The sequence below is a fragment of the Musca autumnalis genome, unplaced genomic scaffold (genome assembly GCF_047663935.1).
Source record: "Musca autumnalis isolate F117 unplaced genomic scaffold, ASM4766393v1 scaffold_2, whole genome shotgun sequence".
NCBI lineage: Eukaryota > Metazoa > Arthropoda > Insecta > Diptera > Muscidae > Musca > Musca autumnalis.
In genome coordinates, this window is record NW_027411755.1 from 163,130,925 (window position 1) to 163,152,923 (window position 21,999).

The 21,999-nt window shown below is 35.4% G+C and overlaps 2 protein-coding genes across 2 annotated transcripts; both read right to left on the reverse strand.

Annotated features, from left to right (window-relative positions):
• Window positions 1-3,359: 3,359 nt before the first annotated feature.
• On the reverse strand, window positions 3,360-7,589 carry ncm (pre-mRNA-splicing factor nucampholin). The gene is made up of 2 exons (XM_073969710.1): window positions 5,355-7,589; window positions 3,360-5,284 (listed from the first exon to the last, which is right to left on the reverse strand). The coding sequence occupies exons 1-2, from the start codon at window positions 7,486-7,488 to the stop codon at window positions 3,519-3,521; spliced, it is 3,900 nt and encodes a 1,299-aa protein (XP_073825811.1). The 5' UTR covers window positions 7,489-7,589; the 3' UTR covers window positions 3,360-3,518.
• Window positions 7,590-11,865: 4,276 nt separating this feature from the next.
• On the reverse strand, window positions 11,866-20,596 carry bsf (bicoid stability factor). Its single transcript, XM_073969709.1, has 7 exons — window positions 18,498-20,596; window positions 17,704-18,235; window positions 16,785-17,259; window positions 15,842-16,726; window positions 13,855-14,378; window positions 12,621-13,788; window positions 11,866-12,546 (listed from the first exon to the last, which is right to left on the reverse strand). The coding sequence occupies exons 1-7, from the start codon at window positions 18,635-18,637 to the stop codon at window positions 12,002-12,004; spliced, it is 4,269 nt and encodes a 1,422-aa protein (XP_073825810.1). The 5' UTR covers window positions 18,638-20,596; the 3' UTR covers window positions 11,866-12,001.
• Window positions 20,597-21,999: the final 1,403 nt, after the last annotated feature.

A 21,999-nucleotide genomic window follows, 5' to 3' on the forward strand; every position in this document is an offset into this window, starting at 1 on the left:
TCGATTTTTTAAGGACATAAAATGCTATAAAAGACAAAAAATGTCGTTGTATATAATTTTTCATCATATAAAAATGTATCTTACGACTACGCCAACGTCTACGCCTACGACAACGTCTACGTCACTTGAACGTCTACGACTACGCCAACCGTAATAAGGGTGAATATTTACGTTTACGATATTTAAATATTTTAAACTTTTGACAACTGCCTAAAGCTACAAAATGTTACTGAACAAAATTCCTTCAGTAAAAATTATAACTTCTCAGTAATAAAAATTTCAAAACAAGTTTCTCAATTCATTCTCTTTTACTGAACATTTGTGTAAAAAGACAACATTCAGTAATAATTTGTAATAATTATTACAAATTATCGAGTACGCAGACACACTTAATGTTTAAAAAACTTGCAAAAATTATGTTTTTTTTTGTTTTTAGAATTAAATTAAGTTATTCGATACACATTTGTGTTGTGAAATTCCTATTTCTCTGAATAAATATATTGTGTGCGTGTGTTTGTGTTATTGTATACCCAGCTAACAATTTTTTCCGATTTTTTTCCGAATTCGGAACGAAACTCTGCACAAGTATGCGATTCTGATGTCGAATTCGTTCAGAAATCGGAACAAAATTGTGTGAAGGTGCCCACGAATTCGGAAAGTTTTATCGGATTCGAAAAAAAAATCGGAAGATTATCGGATGTTTGATCCGATATTCGGAAAAAAATCGGATGTTTGATCCGATATTCGGAAAAAAAAATCGGAAGATTATCGGATGTTTGATCCGATATTCGGAAAAAAAATCGGAAGATTATCGGATATTTTATCCGATATATGGAAAAAATCTGAATATTTTCGTAAGGTTTTATCCAAAAATCGGAAAAAATTCCGGTGATTTATATTTCGGAAAATGTTCGAATGTTTAATGCGAATTTTTTTATTCTTTATTTCATCATCTTCACAAGTTGGATTTAATAGTATTCATTGCTGCTGCCCGCTAATATTGTGTGTTTGCAAAATTATAAAACACAACTATTCCTAATAAAGTTTCCATGTGTCATCACGATGTTGTTCTTTATTTTGCGTATCTAAAATAGAATTAACAATATTTGTTATTATAAACAGCTTTTTACAAACAGCCCTATTCTGAACGCATGGGAGTTGGGAATTTTTTCCCATTCCCACATTTTCGTATTCGGAACAAAATTTTGTGGGAGTTTTTTTCCCATTTCCCATCTCCCCTCATTCTGAATGAAGTTCGAATTGGGAATTTGTTCCCATGGGAAAAAAGTATACATTCTCTATCTTGAATTGTGGGAGAATTTTGTGTCTTTTTGTGGGAAAAATCTCCCCAGCAAACAGTGTGGGAGTTTGAAAAAAAATTTCTAGAAATTTCATATTTTTATGAAATTTCATATTTTAAGACATCTACACGACAAAATTATTGCAAATATTTATAATCGCCATGTGTTTGCTTAATAAAAGCGTACAAAATGTACTGTAAAATATGTCATTAGTAGACTTCGGATTTTGCATATTCTTATATGATACAAAAACCTGCAAGAAACTAACTGTTTTACACCGATAAAAAAATTTTCCTTTATGTTATCGAACAATCGAAAAAGTAGTAAAAATTAGTAGATTTTTGCAGTTCTGGAACAGACCATATGTATTGAAATACGAGAAAAAGAGTCATGGTTGATTCTGTTAACGCAGCACAGCAAGTAAAAACAAATCAATTTCAAAAGAATTTTTGGCAATAATTATTAAAATATATTGGAAAATAGCCATAATATATACAATCTTTACAACTTTTATTCATTTTCGTAATATAACCTTCTGGTTTTTTAAATCAGACGACTAACGTTCTATTGAAAACGTGTTAGTCTCCTCAACGACACGACAACGATCACACAAACGTACATACATATATGCCAAATTATTGCAATGCTAATCCATTTTCCGAAATGCCTTTTCTTGAATAGGATCGTTATTTTTGAACGTATAAGCTTGAAATGTTTCAAGGGCACGTGTTTTAGTTAGTTTTAGATTCAATCAAAAACGTGTTTTATTTATTTATTTTTTTTTAGATACCTCTTCGGAAATTTATGGTGACGATATGTTAACACGCAAAAATATGTAATAATTGAGAAAAATGTCCGAATTTATCTTTTTGAATTTTTTTTAAATATGCAAAATACGAGTTCTAGTGATCATTAGGAATAAGTAAAACTAGCGATATACTCGTTAAATTTTTAAATTCGTTACACACTTAAAAGTTCCGATTACTTTATACACAAAAATTATTTTTGCCTACTAATTAAAAAAATGCTTACACAAATTCGCACATTCTGAAGAAAATGTGCTTACTAGAACAACATCACACATCGCTGACTCCATTCACTTAAAAATCCATAAATCAATGCACGGTTGTTGAATTAAGTGAGTTGTGCTTTTTCTAATCTAATTCAAAAACCGCGAATTCAATGCAAATAGGCATTTTGTATTACAAAACAAAATTTACAGCTCCCAAAAGTATGCTATAATAATTTGGTGTAACTAATTTCGAATTTTGAAATTTCAGCTCCCATGGTTTGCTCTTCCCACGTCGTTTAGAATATGGAAAACGTGGGAATGGGAAATTTCGCTCCCATGGGAAACAGTTCCCATGGGAATGTTCAGAATAGGGCTGAAAATGTTTATGCAAACTTCCAATTTTAATTTGTTTTAAAACACACAATAATTTGTTCCGCTACGTCTTACTCACTTAACTGCTGTGAAATAACTAAAAAACAAGGTACAGCATGCAAACAAAGCAAAGAAATTTCCCTTGTCGCTGGCGTTGTTTGTATACAATCAACTCTCAACCAGAGTACGGGATTTTTGCTCGCGAGAAAAATACACAGATCAAAAATTCTTTCAGATTATGTGCAGAGTACTCGGAAACTAATCGGAAAGAAAACAAATCAAAATTTCCCTTCCGAGATTGTACAGAGCACTCGGAAAATAATCGGAAAGGTTACGAAATCTCGGAAAAAAATCTGATATCAGAGCCATCGGCAAAAATTGTTGGCTGGGTAAGTGTGTATGTGCGATTGTGTGCGTAAGCAAATGACGCAAAAAACCAGATGTAAATACACTTCATTTGATTCTAGGATTTCGTAAAACGAAATCATTTAATGTGCATATGTAAATTGGACTTAAGTAGGCGTTTATTGGTTAAGGTAGTTACTAGCTTAATTATTTACAGTTACTAGCAAAAACGTAAAAAGAATACATTTCCATTGTCTTCTTTGGGTCCTCCTAAGCTTATTGTCCAATTCCGTTACGCATATAATTTTTTGAAAAAAAAAAACAACCGCTACACTTTTTCATATATTTATTATGAACTAATATTTTGTACAAATATTTGCACACATAATGTATATTGTAAGTTAATATTATAAAGATATTTAATTTTTTACAACAAAAAATATTAAAAAAAAGAACAAAACTTTACTTTATTTGTGAAGTCCTTATAGCTATCCACGTTCCTTAGAAGTATTTCGTAACTTTGAACGTGAATATTCACGTTCACGTTTTTCATAACGATCACGACTTCGACTGCGATCATTATCTTTACGATATCGACGACGATCAGAATCTCTGTCACGTTCGCGTTCTTTTCTATCGTTACGACCATTCGTTTCACGACGATCACGATCTTCAATATCGCGCCGTCCACGACCACGAGATCTTGACCTTGAACGTGATGGTTTTCTCTCACGTTCACGATGTCGTTTTTCCCTCTCCTCTCGACGTCTTTCAATTTCACTGTCACGACGTTGTGGAATTTCTCGTTTATCTCCACGATAATCTTTTCTACGATCTTTCCCAATATCATCTCTGGAATAATTCTCTTCTCCTCTTTGCTTTGATTCACGGGAACCATTTTCATAATCTTCTTCTCTCTTTTTTCGTTTAACTTCCCGCTCAATTTCAGTGTCTTCCGAGTCAGATTGTTTGGATTTTACAGTCTTCTTATTCTTGTTTTTGGACTTTGACTTTTTCTTGCTTTTCCGTTTATCCCGATCACTTTGTTCGGTATCTGAGCTATCTGATGATGATTTCGATTCACTGCTACTACTACTGCTGCTTTCGCTTTTGGAGGAATCATCTTCGGAGGAGGAGTCAGCTTTCTTAGATTTCCTTTTCGTAGAATTTTTCTTAGAGGCTTTTTTGTTTTTAGACTTGTCGTTCTTCTTCTTCTTACTGGAGGATTTCTTCTTTTTGGATTTTCCTTTTTTACTTTTACGCTTTTTCTTGTCGGCTTCTGAATCACTTGAAGAATCGGATGATGAATCATTAGAACTTGAAGATGATGAAGAAGACTCTGAGGGCGATGATGAAGAACTTGATGATGAAGACGATGAAGAATTTGAGACATTTACTGGCTTGTTTGCCAATATTTCAGCATTTATGGCAGGCACCGATTTGGGAGCATTCTTTAGGAATTGCCTTAATTCATCTGTTAGACCGCCCAAACCAATCGAGGTGAAGAAGTTAATGGAAAATCTGGTATTTCGCGGATTATCCTTGGGAAATAATCCAGTCAAACTTTCAGCTAAAACTTCATCCTTTAGTTTTTTATTCAATTGACCAAGGCCCATGTATTCGGCCAATTCTTGAAACAGAATCTTAATAAATATACGGCTCGATGATGTGGTATCGTCTTCATTTAGTTTTATACAATCTAAAACATCCCAACTAATGGCATCGGTAAAAAGCAGATGAGCAAAGAATTTGCTCACATTCCTCAAACGATTTGTGTCTAAACGATGTGTTGTCTGGTAGGTATCCTTGAAAATTTCCTCGAATGGTTCTATGTAGGATTTGTTAATATTACAAAATCTTTGAGCTAACAAACCATAGAATTTCTCATAAGTTCTTTGTTCAGCACAACAATCCAAGAACATGTGGCACAGTTCTATTTCTTGACCCGGCTTCAATTGCATTTTCATCAGCTTATGGGCACATTCTTCATAATCTAAACTGGAATTAATGGTAAGATAGATGGTTCGTCTCAAAGCTATTAGATTTGTTTCGGTGTTATCAATAATGTCGCCAGCTGTGGGCTTATCTCCATCCTCATTGTTATCATCATCCGAGTCAGATGATTCAGAATCTGAATCACTACCCGAACCCGAAGAATCATCAGAGTCTGAAGCATCACTACCCAAAATTTCTCTACTTAGGCCTTTGTATTTCTCCTCATTGGCCTCGTACTGCTCATCAAATTTAAAAGCATCTGAAAAGGAAAGAAAAAAAACTTTTAGAATACAATTTCTAACGTACATCCGCATGTTATTAAAACTTACTCAACACATCCTCTGGTGAGGTTGCATCATCCAACATTAACAAATGGGTAAATTGATCGTCTTCTTCCACCAATTCCAGGGATTCAATAACGGATTGATGATCTTTAAAACCATCTTTGCGCACTTGAAAGACAACCTCAATCATATATTGTACACGTTTATCCAATTTGCCCTCATGCAGGATGTTTTTAAGCATTTCAAAAATAGCTCCAATACCCTTTGAGGATACTTCCGTCAATTTCATACCACATTCCTTTAGAAATGCAATGGCAACTTCAACACTATCATCTGTGGGTGACTCAACCAATAGCGTAAGAATCTCCAAGGCCAAGATTTCATGTGCCACCCTCTGATTTACCAAATGAGCAATGAAACGTGAAGATGACAAACAGACAGTCTTATCGTTACGCCGAAAGGCTCTTTTGAATTGAATAACCAAACGTTTTAGCAGCAATTCTCCAATATTGGGGAATTTCGAATTAATAATGGCCACCAATGCGGCATAAACATGGGTAAATGTGGGCGATGCAGCTTGAGCTTGAATAATGGAACGGCAAAGCAAACCTCTACCTCGTACTATGTTCTCCTTGAGCAATTCTCGCGTAATAATTGCAATATTATCAACATTGACTTTATTAATGTAACCATGTATGGATTTTTTCAGGGCTTCCCAAGCTATACGTTGGTATGCTGCGGAAGCTTTGTCCGTTATTTCTGCTTGCATCATACGCAATTTAGCCGGTGGTATATAGGCACCACCAGTCCGTGATGTTAGAATATCCACTGTCTTTCTTTGACGTTCAGTAATCTTGGCTTTGGGATCTGTGACTGTGGCATTATCATTTTCTTTATCCTTCTCCATTTCCTCCGATACTTTGTTCGTTTTGTCCGCTGAAGACTTTGAAGAGTCGTCTTCATCACGCCTTGTACGTTTTGCCTTTTCTCTCTCGTCACGTTCTGCATGGCGCCTCTTTCGTTCTTCTCTCCTTCTTTCCAATGACTCAGAGCGCCGTGAACGCCTTCTGGACTCATACTCAGAAGATGGGGTACGTCGACGTTCATGTCGTCTTTCTCTAGAGCGTGAACGTCTTGGAGACCGTGATCGCTGTTTACGTTCTGGTCTTCGAGAACGACTTCGCGACCTACTACGGCTTCTACTTCTAGATCTTGATCTAGAACTTCGTTTTAGTTTTTTATTTTCTCTTGAAATGCTTCGTTTGTCCCTGGAGGGGCATCTTTTGGCCCGTGAAGAACTCCGCTTATCTCTAGATGGACTTCTGCTATCTCTTGCAGGACTTCTTTTGGCCGTTGAGGAACTGCGTTTATCCCTTGATGGACGTCTGTTATTTCTTGCAGGGCTTTCTTTGCCTCTTGATGGGCTTCTTCGCTCCATTGAGCAACTTCTAGAACGGCTTTTATTTGTGCTAAGCTCTTTCTCATTTGATCGAGATCGACGAACATCAGTTGGAGTTTTCTCCTTGATTTCTGTGATTTCGCCTTCCTCAGCATCATTTGCTGCTGTGTTGTCTTCTGGCAGTGGATTTTTGGGTTCCTCCCTTGTGGCATCTCCATCTGGCTCTTTGCAGTCAGTTTCTTCGCCACAATCCTCCTTTGAAGTAACTTTTACAGTTTCCTCTGCCTCCTTGGACACATCTTCTGCTGGTTTTTCTAGTTTTTCTACCACTTGTTTCTTACTCACAAGCTTTTCTTTCTTTGATTTCTTAACTTTACTTTTAGACTTCTCGCTGCTTGATGATGAATCTGAACTGGAGGAAACTTCACCATCATCACTAGAACTACTTGAGGAGTCCGATGTATCGGAATCTGAGGATGATGATGATTCTGAACTAGATTCGTGTTTCTTTTTCTTCCTTGAATTCTTTTCTTCATTTTTAGGTGATGATTTCGACTTTTCCTTGCTCTCGCTTCCACCATCCTCTGCACCAGCGATGTCAGACACTTTCACATCCTTGCTTTTGTTGTCTGATGTTGTTTTTGTCTCTACCACATTTTCTTCGTTTGCACCGCCACCAGTTATACCATTTTTCTCATTATCCTCACGAGATTCATTATTTGTATCCTCTGAAGAATTTGATGATGTGGAGGTGTTACTCTCAGAATGACTACCAGTCATGGCCAATATTCCACCTTGTATTTTAATGATTTACACACAAAACGTTTAATTGTCCAAAACTATCTCCGCCAACAGAACATATGCCGAATGAAAAAATACATAGCTTGACATTTCAATTTAGGGTTGCCAAGTTGCAAATTTAATAATTGTTGTAGAAGATGCACTAAATACTGCGTAAGAATTATGTGTACGTAAAACGTAAGTCGTACTATTATGTCGTTATAATACGTTTACATTTAACCGGATTTAATAAATCCACTGGGTTTGAATTGTCAATTCCATTGCGTATACGTCAAAGTAAATTCTTTTACGTCTAACATGTTTTAAAAAATTCCTAAAACACCTGTTTTAATTATAAGTGTAAAATGCGTTTAACCCGGTAGATACATCGCCAAACAAAAACAACAAAACAGGCTTTTTGAATTCAGTGTACAACAACTTAAGAGGTGTTTACACAAGCCATCAATGTCATATGAACTGAAATTTTCCATAGTTATACAGTCGCTAATGTGTGCAATATTGAGGATTTTCGGTACGCCATTTACTTTCTGCGTCCGCACCAGCAAAAATACAGTGAAATTACTGGGTCGATTCCGTATTGCGAGGCGAGTCGTGTCGCGTTGCCAAATGCAATTTTTCGATTCCGTACGGCAATATTCGCCTGACGCCGTCAAATTTTGTCGCCGTAATGTTCATTTTCCGGCGACAACAAATTAGCTGTCGCCGTACATTTTTACTAACGAATAAAAACGAAAAATTGAAACGTAAGTAACATTTTTATTTGTTTTAAGTCAATTTATTTAATATTATATACGTTTTTGGTGTTTCAGTACTTATAATAATGAAAATTACTACAAGACAGCTATTTGAAATGCTGGTTGAAAAAATGGAAGCCCACCCAAACGTAGCTCGTGGAGTCAGACTTTTTGGCGAAACTAAAGCCACTTTTGATGAGGTGTGGGAGGATGTTGCGGAGCAATTAAATAGTTGTGGTCCACCAACCCGTACACCAGATGAATGACACAGTGTGTGGACACATTTTAAATCCAAACTAAAGAAAAAAGGCCAAAATAAGAAGAACATTACAGCTACAGGAGGTGGACCACCACAAGAAACATCTTTGTCGTCGATGGGTAGCAGACTTACTGCAAATTAATATGGTTTCAAATCCTGCAGGTGCGATCTACGGAATTGAAGAGACATGGGATGATAATAAAGCTGAAAACAGATACAACGTTTGGGTAAAGTTTTGTGTCGTTTTGGCCGTTTTTACACTGTTGGGCATGATGCCGAAAAATTCAAATTCATTTGAATTATATGCCGACAAACAGATAAACGCTGGACTTTGGTATCGTCGTCGCCCTGCTGTTGTTGTTTTTTTCTCGACGCCCAACGCAAAACTTTTATCAAACGTTGTATCTGTTTTCAGCTTAACAGTGAAATTGGACAATCCGCTGAGGTAGAAAATGAAAAAAACTCAAAATGAAGTAGAAACTGATAACGTACTTGCCAACAAAACGTTTAAACTAAAATATCCTTTTCTATTCAGATATAAGCTGTGTTCCTTTACTTACCTGAGGTTACCATTTTTACCATTTGTTACCATTTTTAACCTGCAAAGCGTTCCATAACCTCGAAAAGTGGCAAAACTGGAAGCAATTTTTAAGTGAGTGAGAGTGGAGAGAGAGCGAAAATGGCTTTCTCTTCTACCACAGGCTACCAGCAAAATTTCTGCAGGTAAAAAATGGCAGAACTGATTTTTCGACTTTTGTTTGACGATTATTTCACAATAAAGAAGAAAATGGACGAAAAAAGGAGAAAAAGTCGAACGCTGATAAAACTAAATTAAAAACTGTGAAATAAAAGACGAAAATTGATTTTTTATGTTTCTTTTTGACATTGCTGCCAGATCTACCATTTTTCCGTTACTTTACTTTTCTGGTAAAAATGTTCATGATAGAGCAATTTTGACACATTTTCTTTTACCACCCTTACCATTAAAAATGTAAAGGAACAAAGCTAGAAATGGCGAACATCTTCCTTTGGTCCCATGCATCCAACAACACCCGGGAAATTTGTTTTTGAATAAAAATAGTTTTTATTTCGACGCTTTTCCTCTTCTGTTAACTTGGAAACAATCCATATTTTACACAGTTTTTCCTCTATTAACTCCAGAACTTCACTTAATACCTTTGACAATATGGGTTGAGCCATCCCGAGGTTAAAGTCATTGCCATGGGATTTTTGAAAGCTTCCATGGGATTTTTGAAAGGCTGTATTGCTGTTGATCTGTAAGTTTTTTAAAGTCATTTTTTAATGCTTCTACTATATAAACAACAGCGTCTTTTGGAAGCCACAAATAGGCTTTAAACCTAAAAAATTAACAATTATTTTGATGAATGTTAGAAACCAAACAAACTCACAATACTGATGGTAATTCTAAAGGATTAGATTTATCTCTTAAGTGTCGTCTGATAGATGCTACGTTAACTATATCTTCTTCACTATCATCATAGTTCCACTGAGCTTATTATTTTAGAAAACTATAACTTTTGTGTATAACTTGTTCCGATATTTTTTCTAATTTATTGAAATCAAAACAAAAAACGCTCCGCTACATCACCAATAACTTGTTATCGACGATTATTTTCTATCGCTTTACGTAGTGCATTTTTAAAATTTTGTCACAGAGACGATAGACGACACGACATGACTCGCCTCGCAATACGGAATCGACCCATTATTGTTTTGTGCAAAGGCATTTGCCTCATCAGAATTATTGAACGTGAACCGATAGGTATTGTAACCGATGTTTTTGCATATGTAATTATCTGCAATTTTTATGTTTTTAAGCATGGCATACAAATGCAATTCACAGTTTTTTCTTCTTGTGCTTATCTGGGTTTCAGCTGTAACCAGTACAAAGTATGGCCCAGGATGATTTTTTGGATACAAAACATTTGAGGTGAGTGCATTGAAATTGTATTCTATATTGTTAACATCATCTACATTGTCACTCGAATCTTGAGGATTGGTATTGTTTTTAACTGGATTTCCATCAATTTTAAGAAAAGCTTTGTTTTGACTTAACAAAATTCCAGCTCGTCTTTTATTCGGATCCCATATGGGTGGTTTAGGAGGTGGCGGCGGTTCCCCGTCCGCATTCATTTTTAATAAATTCAATTATTTCTCAATTTGCAAATATTCCGAAATACGTAGGAAAGAACAAACGAGAAAGAATAAACAAAGTTAACCGCAACAAGCGATTTGTTGTTGAATCGATTTGAAGAAGCAGTCTAGCATCAACATACATATGTATGTTGAGTAGCGACTGTAGTGGGATTCTGTAACTCATTTTTGCTGTTATCGATAATTGTCAGTAAAATTAAAATTCTTATAATTTCGATAATTAACGAAATTTTTCGGTAAGTAAGTCTGTGTTTAGACACACAAATTTCTCGGGAAAGTAATTTGAGTTTTTGGGAGAGAGCGGAGAGGAAAGAGCTCCTCAATACTCTTTCCTACCCCCTATTGCCTAAAAACTGAATTTACTTTCCCGTGTGTGTAAACACGGACTAACGATGAATAAAAAGTAGTCGAGTGTCTCCACCGACATAAACAGTGATGCCAACTTTTCTTTATGTTTTAGTCATAATTTTGCAATTTAATTTTACCGATTTTTGTCGGTAACAACAAAAATGAGTAACAGAATCCCACTACTGATAACCTATTCAAACTGTTCCTGCACAGAACAAAACCATCCGGAGCAATCATCCCGACATATGCGCTTATATCATCAGCCGAATGTTTCATCTATAAGTCGTCGGTCGCTACCAAAATAACATCACAGAACTTGACTATAAATCGTCAATCCGATACATTATCATCAACACGTTCATTGTTTTTTTTTGCCCATAATTATTGTCGTTTTTGCCCATATGCCCATATACTGAGTATTTCTGCTATATTTAATCGGCTATGTTCGTAGAAAATTAATAACACTCCAAGTAAATCGTGTTATCAAGTAACACGATTTACAAAGCAAAACGGAATCCACCATGTATGTATACCTATTGCATTTCCATACAAGGAGAGGACCACTAAAATTTCTTAAATGTTTAGGTGGTACAGTGGGCAAGTCTGAATTTCCCCTTAATTAATTATTTAATCAAAGGTATAGTTACAGACAGGCAACATATTTCGAGGGTCTGTTACTTCCTTTGGTTCTTCAATTCAAAGAGGAACTGCAATGGCTCATCTACCGAAAAATCCAAACCACTTTGTGCTAATTTTCGGTTTTTTGTTTAATTTAGAATTATTTATCATTATTTTATTTTTTCGTTAACAGAAAAAGAAAAAAAAAACAATACTTAGCAATTACAGAGTGTGTGTGTTTGTTTTTTGTTTAATGCATAAATTATACATAATGTATAATAAAAATGTTATAGGGGAGAAAATTAGTATAATAACAACTACTTTTTAAAAACAAAACTTAAGAGTTACGAATTCTTTTTTAAGCATCTTTTTGAGATGGTTTTGTAGGTCTAGTTTCGGGTCGTTTTGGTGATACATCATCATCACTGCTCGACGAAGACGATGATGAAGACTGACCCTTGGTATTTGCTTTCTTATCAGGTATGGTGTAGGGGAATTCTTTTTTGTCGGCTTCCAATGCAGTTTTGAGACGCAAGAGAGCAGTACGATTGATGTGTTCCAAGCAAACATCCTTTATTGCAGTCTTTAGTGTTTCTAAAGCTTTGTCGGAATTGCCTTTGGCTGTTTGAATATCAATTAAACAGGAATATGCATTACCAATGGCTCCTTCGGAAATTTTTGATTCACGCAATTGACTGATGACACTTTCCGCCAATTTATCATCATTTTGATCACGGGCTGTTTGTAGAACACGTTGGAACATTAGACGTGGTGCACTGGAAAGATATTTGTCCCAAATTGTTTTCGATACAGCTTCATTGCCATTGGAAATGTGATGAATCCATAGAACATTCATGGGACCCAATTGTTTGTGTTTGGCATAGTCTTCGGCTAATTTTTGGACTGAGAGAGGGGGAAAAGAAGGCAATATGTTTATTTGTTTAATATCTACTGTTTAGGTCGTAAAGTTAACTTACATTGATCCACCAATTCGGGATGTTTCTCTAAAATACCCAAAGCACCACCACGTGGGAATGTCTCTGCCAATTTGGCAACTTCTTCAGGAGTTTTGGTAGCAGCAAGTTCATCACTTAATTTCTTGAAGTATTGATCTCCCTTGCCGGCCACAATATTGGCATGACAATAACGATTATCAAATGAGATGATGCGTTTTTGTTCCTCTGTCAGTTGCTGGCCAATCATTTGCATTGTCTCCAAATCACCACTGTTGGCAATGCGATTCAAATAGAATTTGAAAACTTTGGGTAGGGGATAGGATTTAGAAGCCAACATTTCATTGACATATTTGGTGGCTTCGCTGAGACGTCCAGCCTTTACAAGCTGTTCAATCAAATGAGAAACATCCAAAAATGAGGGTTGTTCATTGGGGTTCAATTTACTTTTGGCCTCTAGGGCAGCCTCCAAATCATTATTTTTCAATGCTTTACGTAGCAGGGAAATGTTGGAGGGAGTTCTTGTTTCGGCAGCTTTAGGTGTAGGTGCTGATGCTGCTTTTGTGGGTGTTGCTGTTTTCTTAACAGATTCTTCGGCAGCTTTGGCAACGGCAGCAATTTTCGACTTACGTATTGTCTGTTTAGTTTCTACAACAAATGGTACTGCGATATTCTTGGATTCCAACAATTCAGCCAATTTGATGAGGAATTCATCATTGGGTGTAATATTTTCCTCTTGCATTTTTGTCCATAGACCCAAAGCTTTGTCAGTGTCCTCGGTCTTGCAGTAACTTTGCAATAGGCTATAGTAAATCTTGTTGCGATCAATGTGATTCAGATCACGAGTGGCCTCAATCAAACCTTCCAATGGTTCTACCATACCCTCATTTTTGTAACGTTCACAGGCTGTATCAATGCGATGGGGTCTGGTACGCAAACCGGGTGTTTCCAAAATTTTACGTGCTTGTCTAACACGACCACATTCCACAAAGGAGAACACCAAGTCATACAGGCTGTTAATTTCACCATGGATATTTGTGCTAAGATCTGTGAGCTTTTGTAAATTGGCGGCATCTTCTGCTTGGATTAGGCGGCGAGCCAATTCATTTTTCCATGGTGTAGATTTGTATTCTTCACAAATCTTCTCAAAGGTCTCCATGGCTTTGGGAATGTTGTCATTGACTAAATGGACCTAAAGCGGGAGACAGCCATTTTATTAATTAATTTCTTCACGTTTCTGGAATTTGAATCAACTTACCTTAATTAATGGTCCCAATATAACATTTGTGGGCAAGATAAAGTTACCCTTGACAAAGGCATCAAACATTTTCTGCAACTTATCGGCATTACCGGTTTCGGCCAAACCATTTAAGATGCGCCACACTTTGGATGCATTATTATAGTTGTTTTCGTTTTCGGTCACAGCTTGGGGTTTCTTGTTCTCTTCCAAGAATTTCAAAGCCTCATCAAAACGTTCTTCCTTGAGTAAAACCTCAACAATGCCAACAGATTTGACATTGTCCAAACGGAATTCTGGTTCCTTGGCTTTGACTTTGTTAAGAGTGGCAATAGCATCAGAGACTCGTTCATGATAGGTGTACAAATCAATCAATTGGGCATGAACACCAGATCCCAAGCTATAGTTTTCTTTTTCTAAACGTTCAAAAACTTCCAATGTCTTTTCGAGGTTCTTGCTGCGGAAACAGGCATTCAAGAGGTGACGTTTAACGTTATTGGTGTTTTCACCTTTGGCTTCCAAATTGGCTATGAAACGTTCAAGCTCTGAAGACAAGAAACGAAAAACACTAATTAGATTTTCTGAGAATAATTTTAGGGGACTTATAGACTAAGAGACACTTGATTTTTTATGAACATTTTTGGGGGTCTTCCATGGTACACAGACTTTTTCCAAGAAATTTTTAAAGAATATTTTTTGAGCGACTTTCACCAAAGGAAATGTGAATTTTTAAAGAATATTTTTGGGGGACTTTTACCCAAGTAAACGTGGATTTTTTAATAATATTTTTTGATGGACTTTTACCCAGGAAAAAGTGGATTTTTAAAGAATACTTTTGTAGGAACTTTTACCCCAGAAAACGTGGATTTTTCAAGAAAACTTTTTGAGGGACCTTTACCCAAGAAATCGTGGATTTTTACAGAATAGTTTTTGACGGACTTTTACCAATGAAAACGTGGATGTTTTAAAGAAAAATTTTTTAAGGAATTTTGCCAAAGAAATTTTTAAAGAACATTGTTAGAGGGAGTTTTGCACAAGAAAATGTGGATTTTTAAAGATTACTTTTTGAGGAACTTTTACCCAAGAAAACCTGGATTTTTACCGAAGATTTTTGGAGGAGTGGATTTTTAAATAATACTTTTGGAGAGACTTTTACCCTAGAAATTTTGGATATATTAAAAGAATATTTTTGAGGGACTTTTGCCAATGAAAACGTGGATTTTTAAACAATATTTTTTGAGGGATGTTTACCAATGAAACCGTGGATTTTAAAAGAATAATTTTTGAGTCACTTTTACCCAAAAAAGTTTGTTTTTAAAGAATGTAATGTGGCCACGGTGGTGCAATGGTTAGCATGTCCGCCTTGCACTCAGAAGGTCTGCGGTTCGAACCCCAGGCCAAGCAACATCAATAAATTTTCAACGGTGCCAAAATTTCCCCTCAGTAATGTTGGCGACGTTTCCTGAGTATTTCAGCCATTAAAAAACTTCTCTACAAGTAATGTCGTATGACACGCCGTTCGGACTCACTGATAAAAAGTAGGTCCCATATAATTGAGCCAATATGAATCGGCGTGCACTCAAATGAGAGATGTCTTCAATGTCTGAATGAAGTCTCCCTTGTCCCCTCGGGGATGTTATGGGAACATATGTATGTAACGTTAACACGTTCGCGGTCGTGAATGCTATAGCATTCATTGTCATAGTGACGTAGGATGATGCAAAGTCAATTTTTAATCTTTTACTTGTATACAATCGTATGTTTTTGTCATTAATGTACATAATACGACTAATTTCATCAATATCCATAATACAATAAATAATTAATTAATGCATAAAATCTAATTTCGAAAAAAATTGGGTGTAATTTTTTGCACCTCTCTGAGTTTGTGTCCGCGAACGTGTTAATGTTTTATACAAATTTGAAACACTATCAGCCCAGAAAAATGGTTGTTAGAAGAATATTTTTAAGAGACTATAAAAATGATCAAATGACACGAAATACATACCTTCAACTGTCAAAGTTTCCAGACCACGTTTCTTGGGAGAATTCTTTAGTGGTACCAATTCCAATTCGCCGGAAGACAATTTACCCAAATTTTCAGAGATGCTTGGTGTCATTTCAGATCCCAATTTGTCAGATAACTTTTCAGCATTTTGATTGCTTATGGTAAAACCATGTTGTACCAATTTGGGCAAGAGACGTTCCAAGACTTTAACGCGATCAGTACGGAAATAGGATGCCACATCCACCATCAAATCACCCACAACATCTACATCTCCCTTAGTATTCGTAGGCAGATCTAATTCCTCAGTTTCTGCTTCTTCATTCGGTTGTTCGGACTTTGCAGCAGTCGTATTCGTTGTGGTGTTAGTGGTGTTTGAGGTGTTCTTCTTTTGGGCACTTTCATACAATTGACGTACACACTGTACAAATGCCTCATAATTTTGCACCTTGCCAAAAGCTTGAATTAATGGTTGGCGGAAAGTTTGGAAATTGTAAATGGCATTATAGTTTTCCATAATGGCAGCAGCCTCTTTAATGTGATGATTGTTGAGAGCAGCACAACAGGTGGCAGCAGCTGCTGTACCATTAGCAACACCAACATCACGTAAAAGGGTAATGATTTTATCGGAACTCTTTTCCTTGAGATTGGGTATGACATAATCGCGTATGGTTTCTGCTGAGGGTGTCATATTAAATTCTTCTTGCATTTTACGTAAAATTCCCACAATTTGATTAGGTTCAACGGAACAGATTAGGGGCCAGAAATAATGTTGTCTAACGGGTATTCCAGCATTTTTCATTTCAGTTAGCAAGGGCAAGGTGCTGTTTACCAGACCATGGGTAAGACCGGCCTCGGTGGCAATCAAAAGGGCTTTGGTATTTAAACCTACAATGAAAAATGAGTTATCTATTAAATATTTTAAACAGATTTTAGTACAACTCACCTTCATCTTGTAATATTTTGCAAATGGATAAAATTTTCTCAACCGGTCTATTTGCCTTTACCAATTGACGTATAAAGAATGTACCCACATCAACGGGTTGACCATCAGGACGATTACCACGTGGCATAACGCGCAACAGCTTAAGACAAACATCTTCATAACCATTGTTGGTCAATCTCAAAATAATATTGGCACAATCTTGATTGAAACCAGCAGAACGATGGAATTTTGCAAGAAGACTGTCTACTTTATCGCCATGACCATTAGTGGTAAGATTATAGATAATATCCAAAATATCTTTGTCCAACAAGAGAATTTCATTCTTTTCACATTCAGCCAGAGTGTTGTTAATACTCTCCATATCACCATGTTTACCATAACAGCAGAGGAGTGTGGTATAGGTATCGGCACTTGGTTCCAAACCAGCCTGTTTCATGACGGCCAAAATACCCTTGGCTGATTCCATATCACCGGCCTGAATGTGGAAGAAACGAAAAATATTATTTTAAACGAGTTTGAAATATCAATAGAGAAGGAAAGTGTATATCAGGTAGAAGATAAAATGGTATATATATTGGATTTGGAGGATCATGAATCCTGCTGGTCCTATATCTGCAGCTGCATTTTTTTCTAAAACATTGACAGCTGATTCCTATCCACCAGCATCACCGATAAGTGTTTAGAGAGCTTAACGAAAGTTCGAAGTTTCCCCTGAAGTCCAACTGTTGTGGACTCATTCAAGTCTACTGAGTTGAGTTTGACAACATGGAAGTCAAGGGTACGGACCTATATATGCTTATATCATCATGCTATTATATCATTTGCGATAAAACCAACATTCAACACCATTATTTATCCGCCCTCTTACAACACAGTGCTGACTTCATAACAATTTAAAACAAAGCTAAATTATATTTACCTGAGAATGACCCAAAATCAGTGAATTAAATACAGCTTCATTAACGGGTAAATTTTTTGCACGCATAAATTCCAAAATTCGCGTAGCGCCATCAATGTCTCCCTGTTGGCAATAGCGAGCAATTAGCCGTTGATATGTAACACGATTTGGTTCAATTGACTTTGCTTCGATTTCAGCCAGGAAATCTGTTGGTGAGAAGGGATGTTCATTTTCCAAATAGACACGCAACAAAGCATTGTAATGTGATATATCCATGGGAACATTTAGAGCGTTTAGAGTTTTCCATATCTCCTGCACCAATGCTGTACGAACTTCGGGCAATTCTTCTGGTACCAAATTACCGCAACATCTTATCATCAGCAATGATTGAGAACTGGTGGCGGAACGCTGAATACGAATCTCTTCCAGAACGTCTTCAATATCACGTCGTGATATACGGCCCATGCGACGAACATCTTTATCCAAACGTTTGATTTGTTTGTCCAAGCTGAGGTCGGCTTTGGGTGCAGCAGCAGGACCATTGGCAAAGCCACTAGAAAAATAAACAATAAAACATTATCTTTTGTTTTTCTTAATACACCATTGAGGTTATGTCATTGGATTATAGATCATAGAACTCGAGTACTTTCGTACATATGGAAATGATATAAACTACTTGGAATTCTCTAAACGTATCTATAAAACTCCACACTTTTTATTAAAAACTTTAAAAATTCATTCAAAGTTATTTCATCTTATTTCAAAATTTCTTTATTCTATTGCGTAAGCTTGCCGGGGGAACTTCGCATACTTACTTTTGGAATTGTGTGCACATGCATGTCGTATTCTGAAGCAGAGAACTGCTTTCCGGTTCACGTACTGTATTCACAACAACATTTCGGGTAAAACCAGCAAAATATCGGAGGAATTTACCGGTTCTCAATATTGAGGCCATGTTTTTCTTTTAAATTTTAGTTACTCTGCAATTAAATTGGATCTCCTTGATGTAAAATACCTCTACCCACTAACACACCGCACGTTTGACGTTCGTTTCTGACTGAAAATCAAAAACAATCGATCTGTCAAAACCGTATGTTATGCCAGGGTTGGATGTTGTGATTTGTAATGGGGATGACAACGTGCAATGTTGTTAGTGGAATTGTGTCGCATCGTATCGTGAATTTCTTACCATTAAAAAATAGGAGCATGGGGATCAAAAAAACAAGAGGCATGGATTTATAACAATAATTTGAGGACCATTAAAAAATAGGCGTGGATTTATTAAGAATAATTTCGGGGGCCATTAAAAATAGGATTGAATTTATTAAGAATAATTTTGGGGACCATTACAAATATGAGTGAATTTATTAAGAATAATTTTGGTGGCCATTAAAAATATGAGTTAATTTATTAAGAATAATTTTTGGGACCATTAAAAAATAGGCATGGATTTATTAAGAATAATTTTGGGAACCTTTACAAAAATTGGCGTGGATTTATTAAGAATAATTTTGGGGACCACTAATTTTGGGAACCTTTAAAAAATAGGCGTGGATTTATTAAGAATAATTTTGGGGACCATTAAAAAATAGGCATGGATTTATTAAGAATAATTTTGGGAACCTTTACAAAAATTGGCGTGGATTTATTAAGAATAATTTTGGGGACCACTAATTTTGGGAACCTTTAAAAAATAGGCGTGGATTTATTAAGAATAATTTTGGGGACCATTTAAAATATGAGTGAATTTATTAAGAATAATTTTGGGGACAATTAAAACTATGGGCGTGGATTTATTAAGTATAATATTTGGGATCATTAAAGATAGGCGTGGATTTGTTAAGAATAATTTTGGAGACCATTAAAAATGGGCGTGGATTTATTAAGACTAATTGGGGACCATTAAAAAATAGGCGTGGATTTATTAACAATAATTTTGGGGACCATTAAAAAATAGGCGTGGATTTATCAACAATAATTTTGGGGACCATTAAAAAATAGGCGTGGATTTATTAACAATAATTTTGGGGACCATTAAAAAATTGGCGTGGATTTGTTAACAATAATTATGGGGACCATTAAAAAATAGGCGTGGATTTGTTAACAATAATTTTGGGGACCATTAAAAAATAGGCGTGGATTTATTAACAATAATTTTGGGGACCATCAAAAACAGGCGTGGATTTATTAACAATTATTTTTTGACCATAAAAAACAGTCGTGGATTTATTAACCATAATTTTGGGGAACATTAAAAATATGTGTGGTTTTATTAACAATAATTTTGGGAACCATTAAAAATAGGCGTGGATTTATTAACAATAATTTTGGGAACCATTAAAAAATAGGCGTGGATTTATTAACAATAATTTTGGGGACCATTAAATAATAGGCGTGGATTTATTAACAATAATTTTGGGGACCATTAAAAATAGGCGTGGATTTATTAACAATAATTTTGGGAACCTTTAAAAAAAATAGGCGTGGATTTATTAAGAATAATTTTGGGAACCTTTAAAAAAATAGGCGTGGATTTATTAAGAATAATTTTCGGAACCTTTAAAAAAATAGGCGTGGATTTATTAAGAATAATTTTCGGAACCTTTAAAAAAATAGGCGTGGATTTATTAAGAATAATTTTGGGAACCTTTAAAAAAATAGGCGTGGATTTATTAAGAATAATTTTGGGAACCTTTAAAAAAATAGGCGTGGATTTATTAAGAATAATTTTGGGAACCTTTAAAAAAAATAGGCGTGGATTTATTAAGAATAATTTTGGGAACCTTTAAAAAAATAGGCGTGGATTTATTAAGAATAATTTTGGGAACCTTTAAAAAATAGGCGTGGATTTATTAAGAATAATTTTAGGAACCTTTAAAAAATAGGCGTGGATTTATTAAGAATAATTTTCGGAACCTGTAAACAAATAGGCGTGGATTTATTAAGAATAATTTTGGGAACCTTTAAAAAATAGGCGTGGATTTATTAAGAATAATTTTAGGAACCTTTAAAAAAATAGGCGTGGATTTATTAAGAATAATTTTGGGAACCTTTAAAAAAATAGGCGTGGATTTATTAACAATAATTTTGGGAACCTTTAAAAAAATAGGCGTGGATTTATTAACAATAATTTTGGGGACCATTAAAAAATAGGCGTGGATTTATTAACAATAATTTTGGGAACCTTTAAAAAAATAGGCGTGGATTTATTAACAATAATTTTGGGGACCATTAAAAAATAGGCGTGGATTTATTAACAATAATTTTGGGAACCTTTAAAAAAATAGGCGTGGATTTATTAACAATAATTTTGGGGACCATTAAAAAATAGGCGTGGATTTATTAACAATAATTTTGGGGACCATTAATAAATAGGCGTGGATTTATTAACAATAATTTTGGGGACCATTAAAAAATAGGCTTGGATTTATTAATAATAATTTTGGGGACCATTAAAAAATAGGCGTAGATTTATTAACAATAATTTTGGGGACCATTAAAAAATAGGCGTGGATTTATTAACAATAATTTTGGGAACCATTAAAAATAGGCGTGGATTTATTAACAATAATTTTGGGAACCATTAAAAAATAGGCGTGGATTTATTAACAATAATTTTGGGGACCATTAAAAAATAGGCGTGGATTTATTAACAATAATTTTGGGGACCATTAAAAAATAGGCGTGGATTTATTAACAATAATTTTGGGGACCATTAAAAAATAGGCGTGGATTTATTAACAATAATTTTGGGGACCATTAAAAAATAGGCGTGGATTTATTAACAATAATTTTGGGGACCATTAAAAAATAGGCGTGGATTTATTAACAATAATTTTGGGGACCATTAAAAATAGGAGTGGGTTGATTAAGAATAATTTCGGGGATTTACTAAGAATAATTTCGGGGAACATTAAAAATAGGCGTGGGTTTATTAAGAATAATTTCGGGGATTTTCTAAGAATAATTTCGGGGAACATTAAAAATAGGCGTGGGTTTATTAAGAATAATTTCGGGGATTTACTAAGAATAATTTCGGGGAACATTAAAAAATAGGCGTGGGTTTACTGAGAATAATTTCGGGGAACATTAAAAATAGGCGTGGGGTTATTAAGGCCTGGGTACATAAGCTGCCTCGCCTGCTTCATTTCTGACATAACAAAACATAAAAGAATAAAGAAGGCCGAGACAATTTCGAACTAGGTTGCCCTTTTCTTCTTTATTCTTTTATTTTTGTTATGTCAGCAATAAAGCAGGAAAGCAAGGCAACCAGGCGAGGCAGCTTATGTACCCAGGCCTTTAGGTATAATTTCGGGG

Excerpts from the sequence above, each read along its gene's own strand:
- ncm (XM_073969710.1), bottom strand. The coding sequence starts at position 7,488 with ATGACTGGTAGTCATTCTGAGAGTAACACCTCCACATCATCAAATTCT. Across the intron at positions 5,285-5,354 it reads CTCACCAGAGGATGTGTTGA|ATGCTTTTAAATTTGATGAG; the intron begins GTAAGTTTTAAT and ends TTTCCTTTTCAG.
- bsf (XM_073969709.1), bottom strand. The coding sequence starts at position 18,637 with ATGGCCTCAATATTGAGAACCGGTAAATTCCTCCGATATTTTGCTGGT. Across the intron at positions 18,236-18,497 it reads ATGTGCACACAATTCCAAAA|TGGCTTTGCCAATGGTCCTG; the intron begins GTAAGTATGCGA and ends TTATTTTTCTAG. Across the intron at positions 16,727-16,784 it reads CAAAATATTACAAGATGAAG|GTTTAAATACCAAAGCCCTT; the intron begins GTGAGTTGTACT and ends TTTTCATTGTAG.